Source organism: Myotis daubentonii, chromosome 18, assembly GCF_963259705.1.
Source record: "Myotis daubentonii chromosome 18, mMyoDau2.1, whole genome shotgun sequence".
NCBI lineage: Eukaryota > Metazoa > Chordata > Mammalia > Chiroptera > Vespertilionidae > Myotis > Myotis daubentonii.
Genome location: NC_081857.1, coordinates 25,182,467 through 25,196,622, shown reverse-complemented (window position 1 = coordinate 25,196,622; position 14,156 = coordinate 25,182,467). Strand labels below are relative to the sequence as shown.

The 14,156-nt window shown below is 41.2% G+C and overlaps 1 protein-coding gene across 9 annotated transcripts in view; it reads left to right on the top strand.

The window, feature by feature from the left end:
* The window catches only part of RABGAP1L (RAB GTPase activating protein 1 like), a 444,263-nt gene that overhangs the window by 90,513 nt on the left and 339,594 nt on the right, over positions 1 to 14,156 (top strand). For all 9 annotated transcript variants that reach the window (XM_059674299.1, XM_059674298.1, XM_059674300.1 and 6 more), the window contains one exon: positions 12,508 to 12,601. In XM_059674299.1, the coding sequence (XP_059530282.1) occupies positions 12,508 to 12,601 (94 nt within the window). The remainder of the gene's footprint in view (positions 1 to 12,507; positions 12,602 to 14,156) is intronic.

The window sequence follows — 14,156 nt, the reverse complement described above, 5'->3', positions numbered from 1 at the left end:
GCTTTCTGTTGGTTGACCTGAGACTGGTACAGTAAGTCCTCACATAATGTCATTGATAGGTTCTGTGACTTCAAGCGAAACGATGATAATGAAACCAATTTACCATGGGCTAGTTGCTATAAAGGAGAGTTGAGTTCCTATGGCATCTCATCAGCATTATAACAAAATGATGTTGAATGATAAGACTATGTTATTCGAGGACCTGCTGTATTTAGTTACTTATAACATGGATAGTAAGTTACAAGAAGGCAACAGATGGGGAGTACAGTATGACCTCCTTTAGGATACATGCCCAATTGTAAAATACCAGATTCACAGTAATAATAGGTAAGCTTTACTCTTGGTTGTACCTTTTACATTTAGTATAGTCTGCATTTTATTTTGTTTATGGTTTGGCTATGCTATCTAAAAAAACAAGGATTTTTTTCTTGGTTTTTGAAATGATCTTAATTAGAGCAACTCAAGTTTCATGAGTTGTTTTTTTTCTTTTCATAGAAAATATGTTTGAAAGGAAATAAGAGAAGTAGCGAGAAAAAAAGAGAAGCATACTAGAGTTAGTGCTTCCTCAGATAAGTTTCGTGGTAGGCATCCATCTTTCTCAGTATTTAAGTGCGCCTGAACAGTTTGGTAATTTGTAGGCTACGACTCTACTCTTGGTTGTTTTGGCAACTCCCAAATGTGTACTTAATTCATACTATCATAAATGGATGATCCAATAGAAAAAGTACATCTTACAATCATAAATAAAGTTTTTATATTGTTATATAAGCTTTTTCAGGGAGGATTGATTTTCAATGTTAATATGATGTAGAATTTTTGGTAAGAAAATCAACCTTGACAATTTTATCCAAAAGTTTTAAAAATATAATGCGTAAAGTTTAAGTTTTAACTTTATAGTAAATATAAGATTGTGAATATAGTAAATATGAGTTGTAAATTTTATATTGTATGTATTTAGAAAAAGAGTTAAATGTTGATTTTAAAGTGCTTCTATGTGGTTATTAAGCTTTTATAGGTTTGGTTGTTTTTGGTGTTCTTTTATTATTTTTCTTATTTTGGTGTTTTTGTTTTTATGCTAGTGTCAAATTTGGTTTATTTTGTTCTTTGTAGATATACTATTTATATTTTCTGAAACATTAAAGATTCATTATCAAGAATTAAGGGATCATGTTTCCCTTTTTATATATTTTTCTAGTTTGTTAAAAATATTCATTTCAGAAGTTAGAAAATTAATTTTGAATTAACCAGTACCCCATAGAAAGTTATCCCTAATTCTTTCTTAATTAATGCTATTTTCATGTCATTCCAGTATGCACGCAGCTGCCCTTCCTCATCTTTCTAACTTCAGTGTGATTAAATGCCTCACATTTCCCAACCCCCAAATTCTCCTGATTGCCAGCTAATGTGATGCTTCTTTGCCAGGCTTCATGCTTCAAACTTCTTGAAAAATGGAGATTAAGATTAATGTATAATTTATCTTAGAGACATTGTTACAAGGCTACCTTTGCAATTTCCCTATCAACACAGTGAAAATATTATAGAATAAGATGAAGGCTGAATAGGAAAGGATATTAGAAGATAAGAGGGAGGTTGAATTAAGTAAAATATGTTATGCAAAATCTTGGATTAGCACCGTGGCTGGAGCTACCTCAAGTTTGGGTGAAAACTCATGTTTCTCATCAATAGTCAGAGTCCACATTATATACCAAGATGTTTTTATTTGAAATTCTTGAAGTTTTACTGAAATGGAATTTCCTCACTCTTCAGTAAAATCCCATTCTCCTAACTTAATTTAATCCATAGAATAATTGGAATCAAGGGGAAAAATCTTTGGTATCTAAAGTATTAAGATAATACAAAATCTCATTCCTTCATTTCTTTTTTTAAGGGAAATAATTATCTCATCACCTGATGATTTTTTGTTTTGTCTTATTGAAATATATTTCAAATGTATAGAAATCTTACATATTTACATACAAAGCTGTCATCCTATATAATAAAGAGGCAATATGCAAATTGACCATCACACCCTCACACAAGATGGCTGCCCCCATGTGGTCAAAGATGGCCGCCCTCATGTGGTCACAAGATGGCCACCACAAGATGGCTGGCAGGGGAGGGCAGTTGGGGGCGACCGGGCCAGCAGGGGAGCAGTTAGGGGCCGATCAGGCTGGCAGGGGAGTGGCTAGGGGGCGATCAGGCTGGCAGGCAGACGCGGTTAGGGGCAATCGGGCAGGCAGGCAGGCGAGAGGTTGGGAGCCAGCAGTCCTGGATTGTGAGAGGGATGTCTGACTGACAGGGATCGGGCCTAAACCGGCAGTTGGACATTCCCCGAGGGGTCCCAGATTGGAGAGGGTGGAGGCTGGGCTGAGGGACACCCCCTTCCAGTGCATGAATTTCATGTACTGGGGCTCTAGTCCTATCTAATAATAGACAAACATGGTAATTAACCATACCTCCGCTACGCTTCCCATTGGCTAATCAGCAGGATATGCAAATTAACTGCCAACCAAGATGGCAGCCGGCAGCCAGGCAGCTGAAGCGAACATGAGGATTGCTTGCTCCAGTGTGGAGGAAGCCAAGGTTCCCCGCCTGCCTCGGCTGGGCTCTGAGCTGCACTCTAAGCAACAATGTTGCAATTATAGAAGCTAAACAAACCCCAGATACCTGCTTTCAGCCAGCTGGCCTCAGAGCTGGAGCCGCAACAAACTTTAAATTACAGAAGGTAAATAAATCCCAGAATAAAAAGAAAAAGAAAAAAAGGAGAGACTGGGAGCATCAATTGCAGGCTTGGCCCACCTGAAAACAGCCGTCAGCCCCTCATCCAGGCTGGCCAGGCACCCCAGTGGGGACCCCCACCCTGAAGGGGGTGCGGGCAGCCTGAAAACAGCCATCAGCCCCTCATCCAGGCTGGCCAGGCACCCCAGTGGGGACCCCCACCCTGAAGGGGATGCGGGCAGCCTGAAAACAGCCATCAGCCCCTCACCCAGGCTGGCCAGGCACCCAAGCGTGATCCCCACCCTGATCCGGGACACCATTCAGGGCAAGCCAGCCGGCCCCCCACCCGTGCACCAGGCCTCTATCCTATATTAAGTAAAAGGGTAATATGCAAACTGACCCTAACAGCAGAAAGACTGGGAATGACTGGTCACTATGACACACACTGACCACCAGGGGGTAGACGCTCAATGCAGGAGCTGCCCTCCAGTGGTCCGTGAGCTCCCACATGGAGGAGCTCTGCTCAGCCACAAGTCAGGCTGATGGCTGCCAGTACAGCAGTGGTGGTGGGAGCCTCTCCTGCCTCCTCAGCAGCGCTAAGGATGTCCGACTGCAGCTTAGGTCTGCTCCCTTCTGGCAAGTGGACATCCTCCAATGGCTGCCAGGCTGCCAGAGGGATGTCTGATTGCCAGCTTAGGCCCGATCCCCTGGGGAGCAGGCCTCAGCCAGCAGATGGTCATCCCCTGAGGGGTCCCAGACTGTGAGAGGGCACAGGCCGGGCTGAGGGACCCCCCCCCACAAGTGCACAAATTTTTGTGCACCAGGCCTCTAGTCTATATATATAAAAGCCTAAGCGATTGGATGACTGGATGACCAGCTGGTAGCTATGATGCACACTGACCACTAGGGGGCAGGCGCTCAACCCAGGAGTTGCTCCCTTGTGGTTAGTGCACTCCCACAGCGGGAGTGCCACTCAGGTGACAGGTGGGCACCAGATGCCAGGCTGACGGTTGGTGAGCATAGCTACAGCGGTGTTAGTCTGTCCCATGGACACTCCCCCTGCATGCCTCAGCGGCAGCAGCGACAGGTGTAGTGGGGCCGGGATGAGTGGGAGAGGCGCAGTGCCCGGTCCAGACTTGGGCTCCTTCCTGGCCGCCTACCGCTTCCCGCACTACTTCGTGCTGTTTGGGATCAACGTAAACAGTGGGCTGGAGCCCGACGAGCTGGCAGGTAAAGCTGGGCTGAGTGGCCAGCTGAGGGATGAATCTGTGCACTGGGCCTCAAGTCTATATATATAAAAGCCTAAGCAACTGAATGATCAAATGACTGAACCACTGGTTGACTGGTTGCTATAATGTGCACTGACCACCAGGGGGCAGACGCTCAACACAGGAGCTTCCCCCTGGTGGTCAGTGTGCTCCCACAGCCCCTCCCCCTGGCCAGCCAACCTCCTGCGGCCCTTTCCCCCGGCTGGCCAACTTCCCACGGCTCCCCAACCCCAGCTGGCCAACCTCCTGTGCCCCTGCTGGCCAGACCCCATCGGCCCCAATTGCTGGCCATGACAAGGGACCCCACCCATGCACAAGTTCGTGCACCGGGCCTCTATTATCCTATCTAATAAAAGAGAAACATGGTAATTAGCTGTACGACCGCTAACCTTCCCAGTGGCTAATCAGGGTGATATGCAAATTAACTGCCAGCCAAGATGGCGACCGGCAGCCAGGCTACTGACACGAACAGGAGGCTTGCTTGCTTCAGTGACGGAGGACTCCAACTTTCCTCGCCTGCTGCTGCTGGGCTCTGAGCTGCTAAGAAACATTGTTACAAATATAGAAGCTAAACAAAACCCCAGAAACCTGCTTTCAGTCAGCCGGGATCTCAGAGCTGGAGTCGCAACAAAGTTTCAAATACAGAAAGTAAACAAAGCCAGAAACCTGCTTTCAGCAGCAAGGTCTCACAGCTAAAGCCGGCTCTCAGCTCCAGTGACAGCCATAAATCCAAGAATAAAAAAAAAAAAGGAAAAAAGGAGCGGTTGGGAGCTTCAGTCACCCGCCAGCCTGAAAACGGCCCTCAGCCCCTCACCCAGACTGGCCAGGCACCCCAGTGGGGACCTCCACCCTGAAGGGGGTGTGACCAGGTGCAAACAACCATCATCGCCTCATCCAGGCTGGCCAGGCACCCAAGCGGGATCCCCACCCTGATCCAGGACACCCTTCAGGGCAAACCAGCCGGCCCCCACCCATGCACCAGGCCTCTATCCTATATAGTAAAAGGCTAATAAGCCTCCCAGCACCGGGATCAGCGGAGCTGCAAGGCCTCCTGGCCCCTGGAGCAGTGTGATGGGGCAGCAACCAAACCCCCTGATCACCCTGCCGCTCTGTGTGTGACGGGGTGGGGCCACAACCTCCCTATCCGCCCTGCTCTGTTCGTGACAGGGGAAGGCGCCCCAACCCCCTGATCGGCCCTGCTCTGTGCGTGACAGGGGGGAGCTCCCCAACCCCCTGATCGGCCCTGCTCTGTGCGTGACAGGGGGGAGCTCCCCAAATCCCTGATGGGCCCTGCTCTGTGCATGACGGGGGGCAGCGCCCCAACCCCTGATCGGCCGGCTCTGTATGTGACAGGGGTGGCACCACAACCCCCTGATCCGCCCTGCTCTGTGTGTGACAGGGGGTGGCACCGCAACCTCCCCATCGACCCTGCCTTGAGTGTGACAGGGGGCGGCGCCCCAACCTCCTAATTGGCCGTAGCTACCCTGAGTGTGACTGAGGGTGGCATCGCAACCTCCTGATCTGCCCTGCTCTGTGCATGACAGGGGGCGGTGCCCCAACTCCCCAGTCGGCCCTGCTCTGAGCCCAACCAGGGGCTGCAGGGCAGGCACCTAGGGATTGGGCTTGCCCTCTGCCACCCGGGAGCAGGCCTAAGCCAGCAGGTCGTTATCTCCCGAGGGGTCCCAGACTGTGAGAGGGCACAAGTGGGGCTGAGGGACACCCCCTGCCCCCCGCCAGTGCACAAACTTTTGTGCACCGGGCCTCTAGTCCTATATAATAAGAGGGTAATATGCAAATTGACCCTAACAGCAGAAAGACTGGGAATCACCGGTCACTATGACACACACTGACCACCAGGGGGCAGATGCTCAATGCAGGAGCTGCCCCCTCGTGGTCACTGTGCTCCCACAGGGGGAGCTCTGCTCAGCCATAAGCCAGGTTGACGGCTGCCAGTACAGTGGTGGTGGTGGGAGCCTCTCCTGCCTTCTCAGCAGCGCTAAGGATGTCCGACTGCAACTAGGCCTGCACCCTGCTGGCAAGTGGACCTCCCCCGAGGGCTCCTGGGTTGGCAGAGGGACGTCTGACTGCCAGCTTAGGCCCAATCTCCCAGGGAGCGGGCCTAAGCCGGCAGGTGGTCATTCCCCGAGGGGTTCCAGACTGCGAGAGGGCACAGGCTGGGCTGAGGGACCCTCCCGAGTGCACACATTTTTGTGTACTGGGCCTCTAGTTATAAATAAAGTTATACACAGATCCTTTTTTGAAGGTTGGAAGGCTTAATTTGATTTTATAAATGTCTTTGTTGATAGTAGGGATGACCTTTAAATGATGGATGACCTTTGTATTTGAAGGGTCAATGCAACTGTCTAAATGCCACACAGTTTTTATATAGATTTGACTTGATTTTATTTATCTCTCTCTATTAACGTTTTTATGTGTAACTATATTTTCCTAAGTGGTTTAGTAAAGCATGTGTTTGAAAAGGCTGTCTAGATTCATCATGCTAAGAGGAAGATAAGACTTTATTCACGATGATATATCAATACTATTTTAAATAGTAGCCTAATAAAAGGAAGAGATTGATTGGAAACAGACTAGAGTTCTTAAAATAATGATTGTTGTTGACAAATGATGAACAGAATGTAATAGAAAGACATCAAGGGGATTTTTTCTTTGAGATAAACTTATAATAATAATGTTCTGGTTTTCTCTAGAAAATATTGTTGATAGGTTTGTCATTTCAGTTTTTCCAAGTTGATTTTTCCGAATCAACTAAAATGGTTTTTGACTGAGAAAATCATTTATTTAATCAAATCTTTGGGACATTTAAATAAATTAAAAGAACTATTGAAAAACTGTCTGTAAATCCAGTCAAAGATTTACAATTTGGGAAGATAAGCAGCTTTGCATTACTTAGAGAACAAACACACAAAAAATATGGAGTCTACTTTCTCTTAATGTTTAAAAATGTAAATAAATATAAAATGGACCTCCACTGCCCATGAACTCTAATTCTCAGGAGAAATATGTATCCTTTTCTAATATGCCTATCCTTTTGTTTGGCAACTTACTTTTTTCATTAAACAATCTACTGTGTATATTACATTAAATGATTTCTCACTCTTTTAATTGCATATAATACTCTATGGTATGAATATAGCATAATTTACATTTCCATTTCTCTTTTGAGGGTTTTAAGAGCAATTTCCATTTTTCTTTCATGCTATTGCAAATATTGTAAAGAATAGTCTTCCTTGTACATATACTCCAAAGCACACACACGGATGTCTAGATTGATCTCCTGAGCTGTGCCCGATCTGGTTGTTGATGGGATGACTAAATTGCTCTCTAGAAAGACTGCAAATGTATGCCCACCTAGCACCCTCTCTCCTTTGTGCCTTCACCAACAGCAGATATTATCAGTCCTTTAAATCTTTATCACTCTGATTAGGGACAAGTAGTGTCCATTTTATTTTCATTTCCCTGATTACAAAGTGAGGTTGAGCATTTTTTATATGTTTGTTAGGTAATAAATTTTAATTTTAATTTTGTAAATGCCTATATGACTGTTAAACCTCATTTATACTGCCCTTCCTATCAGAGATTTAATATTTCATAATACCTACAGTTAAATTCTAAACATCTCATTAGGTTTGTACATCTGCCTGCATGTTAGTATAAAGGGGAGTCAGGAAGACAGTAAGCATTGCTTTCCTAATAGTGTGGGAAGGAAATCATGAAAAACCCCTCCTCCTTTCCACTCATACCCACGCCTTCTGGATTTTTATCTGTTAAAAGGTGTATAATGTTTCGGGATCCTAGCATACCATGGTTATACAGATCAAAACTCCTAGGAAACCAGAAATAACCCACCTTATTTGAGGGGAGGGAATTTACCTTCCCCTAGGATTCTCTCCCCTCCTCCCAAATGTTCACCTGTGCCTTCTCTGTCACACTGTGGTCACTCAGGCTGATTCCTCTTTGACCAGGACCTGCTTTTCTTGGTATGGTGGTCATAAATCAAATCACATGTACTTATGCTAGATTAAGACATCTTAATCATGCTTCATCTGACTGAAGAAATGTAAATATTCCGGACACTGACTTCTAGTGAAATCTGGAGACCCTACACTTTGTCAGTGGTGTTAAGGTTTAGAAGGTGCCTAGAAGCATACAGACCTTGGAACTTATTTTTGTGATAGTCCTTGGAGACTGCTCCGGTGACGTGTTAATAGTAATAATCGGGGTTAACTTTTATTGAACATTTACACATGTCTGGGACTATCATCAGCATTTTACAGCCTTTATTTTCTGTGTTGCGAAGTGCACCCCCTGGACTTTATTTCCATAGGCACAGGTAGGTGGTGGAAAGTTCAGAACCTTTATGTCTAGGAGCACAAGTGCATGCTGACCCCCTAACCCACTTCCACTGCCAACTTAATGATTAGGATTCAGACTGAAAGATGGTAGTGACCACTGTGCTGGTCATGTACACATTCTGGTGGTGGTGATACTGCTGCTTATTTTCTTTTTCTTTTTTTTTTTTTTTTTAGTATGAGAAACAGAGTTTATTCTTGTTTGATTAGAAGTAACCAAGTACAAAACAGACATATTTTTTCTGAGAAACTAAGTCCCTGAGCTGATAACCACTGCTGCATATTTTCAGTGAATCTTTGAATTAGAAGAGACCTTCGAGTCTTCTGCTGCTTGTTATATGCAAGGCACAATATTGTATGCTTAAGAACAGTTCCAGTCTCAAAGAGCTTACAGTCTGGAAATAAATAAAATAAATAAATAAAATAAATTCAAGAAGTTAGAGGTACAGACACTCAGAGGAAAACAGGTTGAATTCCAGTGGTTAGAATTTGGATTCCCTTGAAGGCTACACAAAGTAAGATTTCTGTTGAATATTTTTAATGGTCATGTTATTCAGTTGAGGGATTAAAACTGTCTAAGAAAACTTAAGTTTCATTCTCAGTACTTTTCTTGAAAAGAGGATGATATTTTGCATAAGTAGAATAATAAACCTGAATCATAGAATGATGCAACAGATTGCCTTTCCTTTCACTGTGACTAGCAACCAGATTTTAGGGCAAAGAATAGATGTATGGATTGTGGTTTGAATTCAGTGGAGTATCTGACCTTCGTATAAGTCACATTTTGTATGTTGGCCTTTATCACATTTTTTTAAAAAGGAAAGGAATATATTCTAAGTTATAAATGTACTCATAGGAGATTAATATATCAGATTATGAGATCTTTTCAAATTGGAATAACATATGTAGAACAGCAATTCTCAATATATGGGAGTACATTGTTACTTCAGAGGGCGTGCCCTTAGTTGAGAATTCACTGTGCACATTGAAGAATATCATTCATGAGAATGGGCTATATATGTGACTGATAGAGAGGGAAAGCCACTGGTTATAGATCACTTATGCTGAGAATCTTTGGCCCTCCACCCACATGTGGATGTATGGAAGGCTTTTTGATTTCTGCAATACAATTTCATTTTGCCACCATTCACCTAATAAGTGTGCAGAGGAAATGGAGCTTCTCTAGCCACAGTGAAGACCAAGAGGATACTTGACCCTTGCCAGTGGTCTCAGTTTTGAAGAGTCTGTACTACAGACTGTGAAAAATGTAGACAGTTGATATTCAGGATGCCCCCTCTAAAGGAAACATAAATGATTTATTCTTCTGTGTTTTTAAGCAGGATTCCTGGATCAGCTCAGATCATTAGAAAGCCATCTGTAGTTCAAGTTAGTTCCTCAGTAGGTTTTATCAAACTTGTAAAAGTTTAATAAAATTTTAGTGGGCCAAGTGCTGTGGACACAAATAAGACATGACTTTTTATTCAAGGAGGTTATAGTCTAGTTCAGTGATGGCGAGCCTTTTGAGCTTGGCGTGTCAGCATTTTGAAAAACCCTAACTTAACTCTGGTGTCGTGTCACATATAGAAATTTTTTGATATTTGCAACCATAGTAAAACAAAGATTTATATTTTTGATATTTATCTTATATATGTAAATGCCATTTAACAAAGAAAAATCAACCAAAAAATGAGTTCGCGTGTCACCTCTGACACGCGTGTCATAGGTTTGCCATCACTGGTCTAGTTGAAGAAAAAGACCCATAAGTAGCTAATTTTAGCAAAATGTAGTAAATGCAGTGATAAGATATGAACAGGGTATAATATTAACTGACTAAAAGGAACTTAGTTTGGCTTGGCTTTTTCATTCTTGGTTTTGGCTTCTAGCATGTACTAGATGTAGGCACTTGGCACAGACTGGTACCTGCTAATGCCGAGCCCAGCTCCTTTAGAAATGCGGTAGGGAAAACTATACGGAGAGGTGGTATTTGACTCTGGATTCAAACCATCAGCAGGGTAACCACGGGCAAGTTACTTAATCTCTCTGTGCCTCCATTTTTTTTTGTCTTCTAAGTGGACAAATTAGTAGTGACTACCTCATTAGGTTGTTTAAAAGATGAAATGAGATAATGCCTGTAAAACTTAGCATAGTACCTGGAACATAGATTTTATTTATTTTAAATTTATCTATATTGTTGAAAGTATTGCAGATGTCCCCTTTGTTTTTGTGTTTTTTCCCCCCATTGACCCCTCCACCCTCTACCTGGCCCTCCTAGGCCTTCACCTCTCTGTTGTCTGAGTTCATGCGTTATGCATATATGCATATAAGTTTCCCAGTTAATCACCCCCCAACCCCTTCCTTCCCTCTGAAATTCGTCAGTCTGTTCCATGCTTCTATGGCTCTGGTTCTATTTTATTCATCAGTTTATTTTGTTCATTAGATTCCACATATGAGTGAGATCATATCATACTTATCTATCTCTGTCTGGTTTATTTCACTTAGCATAATGCTCTCCAGGTCCTTCCATGTTGTTACAAATGGTAAGAGTTCTTTCTTTGTTACAGCTGTGTAGTATTCCATTGTGTAGATGTACTACAGCTTTTTTATCCACTCATCTGCTAATGGGCACTTGGGCTGTTTCCAAATCTTAGCTATTGTAAATTGTGCTGCTATGAACATATGGGTGTATACATTCTTTCTTATTGGTGTTTCAGGTTTCTTAGTATATATTCCTAGAAGTGGGATCATTGGGTCAAATCGGAGTTCCATTTTTATTTTTTTAAGGAAACTCCATACTGTTTTCCACAGTGGCTGCACCAGTCTGCATTCCTACCAGCCATGTACTAGGGTTCCCTTTTCTCCACATCCTCACCAATACTTGTTTGTTGATTTGTTGATGACAGCCATTCAGATAGGTGTGAAGTGATATCTCATTGGTGTTTTAATTTGCATCTCTTAGATCATTAGTGACTTTGAGCTTTTTTTCATATGCCTTTTGGCCTTCTGTATGTTCACTTTGGAGAAGTGTCTATATTGATCCTTTGCCCATTTTTAAATTGGATTGTTTGTCTTCCTTTTGTTGTTTTTTAAGTTCCCTCTCTATTTTAGAAATTAACCCCTCATCGGATGTATCATTGGCAAATATGTTCTCCTATACAGTGGGCTCTTTTTTTTCATTTTGTTGATGGTTTCTTTTCCTATGCAAAAGCTTTTTATTTTTATGTAGGCCCATTTGTTTATTTTCTCCTTAGTTTCTTTGGCCCTAGGAGATGTAGCTGTAAACATATTGCTACGAGAAATGTCTGAGATTTTGCTGCCTATGGTTTCTTCTAAGATTTTTATGGTTTCACGACTTACATTTAAGTCTTTTATCCATTTTGAGTTTACTCTAGTTTACTCTTGTGTATGGTATAAGTTGTGGTCTAGTTTTATTTTGTTTTGCTTGCACCTGTCCAGTTTTCCCAACACCATTTATTGAAGAGACTGTCTTGACTCCATTGTATGCTCTTGCCTCCTTTGTCAAACATTACTTGAGCATAATGGCTTGGGTTGATTTCTGGGGTCACTCTTCTGTTGATCCATATGCCTGTTTGTGTGCCAGTACCAGGCTGTTTTGAGTACAATGGCTTTTTAGTATAACTTGATATCTGGTATTGGTATTCCTCCAACTTTGTTGTTCTTTCTCAAGATTGTTGTGGCTATTTGGGGTCTTTTTTGGTTCCACATAAATTTTTGGAGTGTTTATTCTAGATCTGTGCAATATGCTGTTGGTATTTTAATAGGAATTGCCTTAAATCTGTAGATTGGGTAGTATGGATATTTTAATGATGTTAATTCTACCAATCCATGAACACAGTATATATCCACTTGTTTATATCGTCCTCTATCTCTTTTTCAGTATCCTGTAGTTTTCAGGGTATAGGTCTTTTGCCTCCTTGGTCAAGTTTATCCCTAAGTATCTTAATTTTTTTGTTGTTTCAATGGTATATGGGATTTTTTTTCTTTGTTTATTTGTTTCCCTTTCTGAGAGTTCATTTAGTGATGTATAAAATGCCATTGATTTCTGGGTGTTAATTTTGTTACCTGCTACATTGCTGAATTCATTTTTTTCATAATGTTGTTGCTTTTGTTTTTGTGTTTTTTTTCTGCAGAGAGTGATAATGAACTCTCAAGTGGAACAGGTGATGTGTCTAAGGATTGTCCTGAGAAGATCCTGTATTCCTGGGGAGAATTGCTAGGAAGATGGTAAAAATTTATTTTTCTAACTGAAAATGTTTACATAATTGATGTTGAGTTATTTAGATTTTATATTATATAATTTTGTTGTATAAAATATGTGTTCATATATCTTAATATTTAATGAATTTTTAAAAGCATAAAAGTTAAAATAAAATTCACAAATACTCTTTATGTTTATCTAGGTCTTCTTCCCCCAGTATGGTCTTATATAACTTACTTTTGAAAGACATATTTTGCCTTATTATTTCTCCAGGTATAACATTGCTCAGAGCAGTCAATTTTATGCTGTATGCCAACATACATAGATAGCATTATTATAGGGTTACATTTTCTTTCTTTACTAAGACAGTTACCACAAAAAGGGGCTGTAGAGTTTAGAAATATTCATTTCACCACTGATTATAAACTATAACTCAGTCTGTTTTATTCTTTCTGACTATATTACTTTACATTTTGGGATTTTTTTTTATCTGGAACTATCAAAAAAAAGTACTCTGTTTATATTTATTGTAAATACTCTGTTTATATTTATTATAATTAAGTTTTAAAAAAAGATAATCATGATGTCATATGCTGATAAAATAATCTTGCCAATGAAAAGATTCCTCCATATCAGTGTAGACATATGGAAAACACTATTTTTTAATTGAGTATACATATCAGATTATATGTATGCAGGTAGTCCAGGAGAAACTACAGAAAAAAAAAAAGGTACAATAAAGTATAAGAACAATTAAACTACTTTTATCTTAAGAGTCAAATGTATGTTATTTATCATGATCTCCTATAAATATCCTAAGAGACTCCTGAGTTATATTTGAAGATGTGTATTTATAGATCCAAGGGTTGGAAGGTTTATGACTTTTCATTATAAAATCTGGAGACTAGGTTTGTCAAATTCCTAACCAAAGTGTTGAGCCTATTATGCTTGTAAGGAGTTACCCTAAGAGGAAGAGAGGGCCTGCTGCCTCGCCTTTATTAAGCAAAGAAAATTTGATTTATCATACATGTACAAATATAAAAAGAACACATCTCAGAATTTGTTTAGCTCATTAATTTATAGGGAACCAATAAGATATTAGAACCAATCAAAATGAGGATTTGATTTAGAGATTTGTATTCTCCACCTGACAATCCATTTGCATTGTATGAACAGGAATCACTTGAATAGCTGGGTACAAAAAACTTTTGCATTATTATCAGTTTTCTATATATTATCTTCTACCTGATGTGAGTTGTGAATTAGCCTAGTCAAAGACAAATAAATACACCCCTATGCCATCAGATAATTCTCAGAAGCTCCAGCATTCCATTGAAAGGATATTCAGCAATCTCTTTAGCCCATAGTAAAAATTTTCCACTATTTTTCCCTATATTATATCCAGAAGTTAATTTATTCATTGTAAACATTGTTGGCCTATCTAAATTTATTTCACATGGTTTTACTGATTTTGTTTAGTGCTATTGTCCCTATTATTTTATGATCAACAATTTTCAATTTAGATGGCCCTGAGTTAGTGTTGAAGTAAAACTATTCATGACACTTCTTAAAGACAGGTAG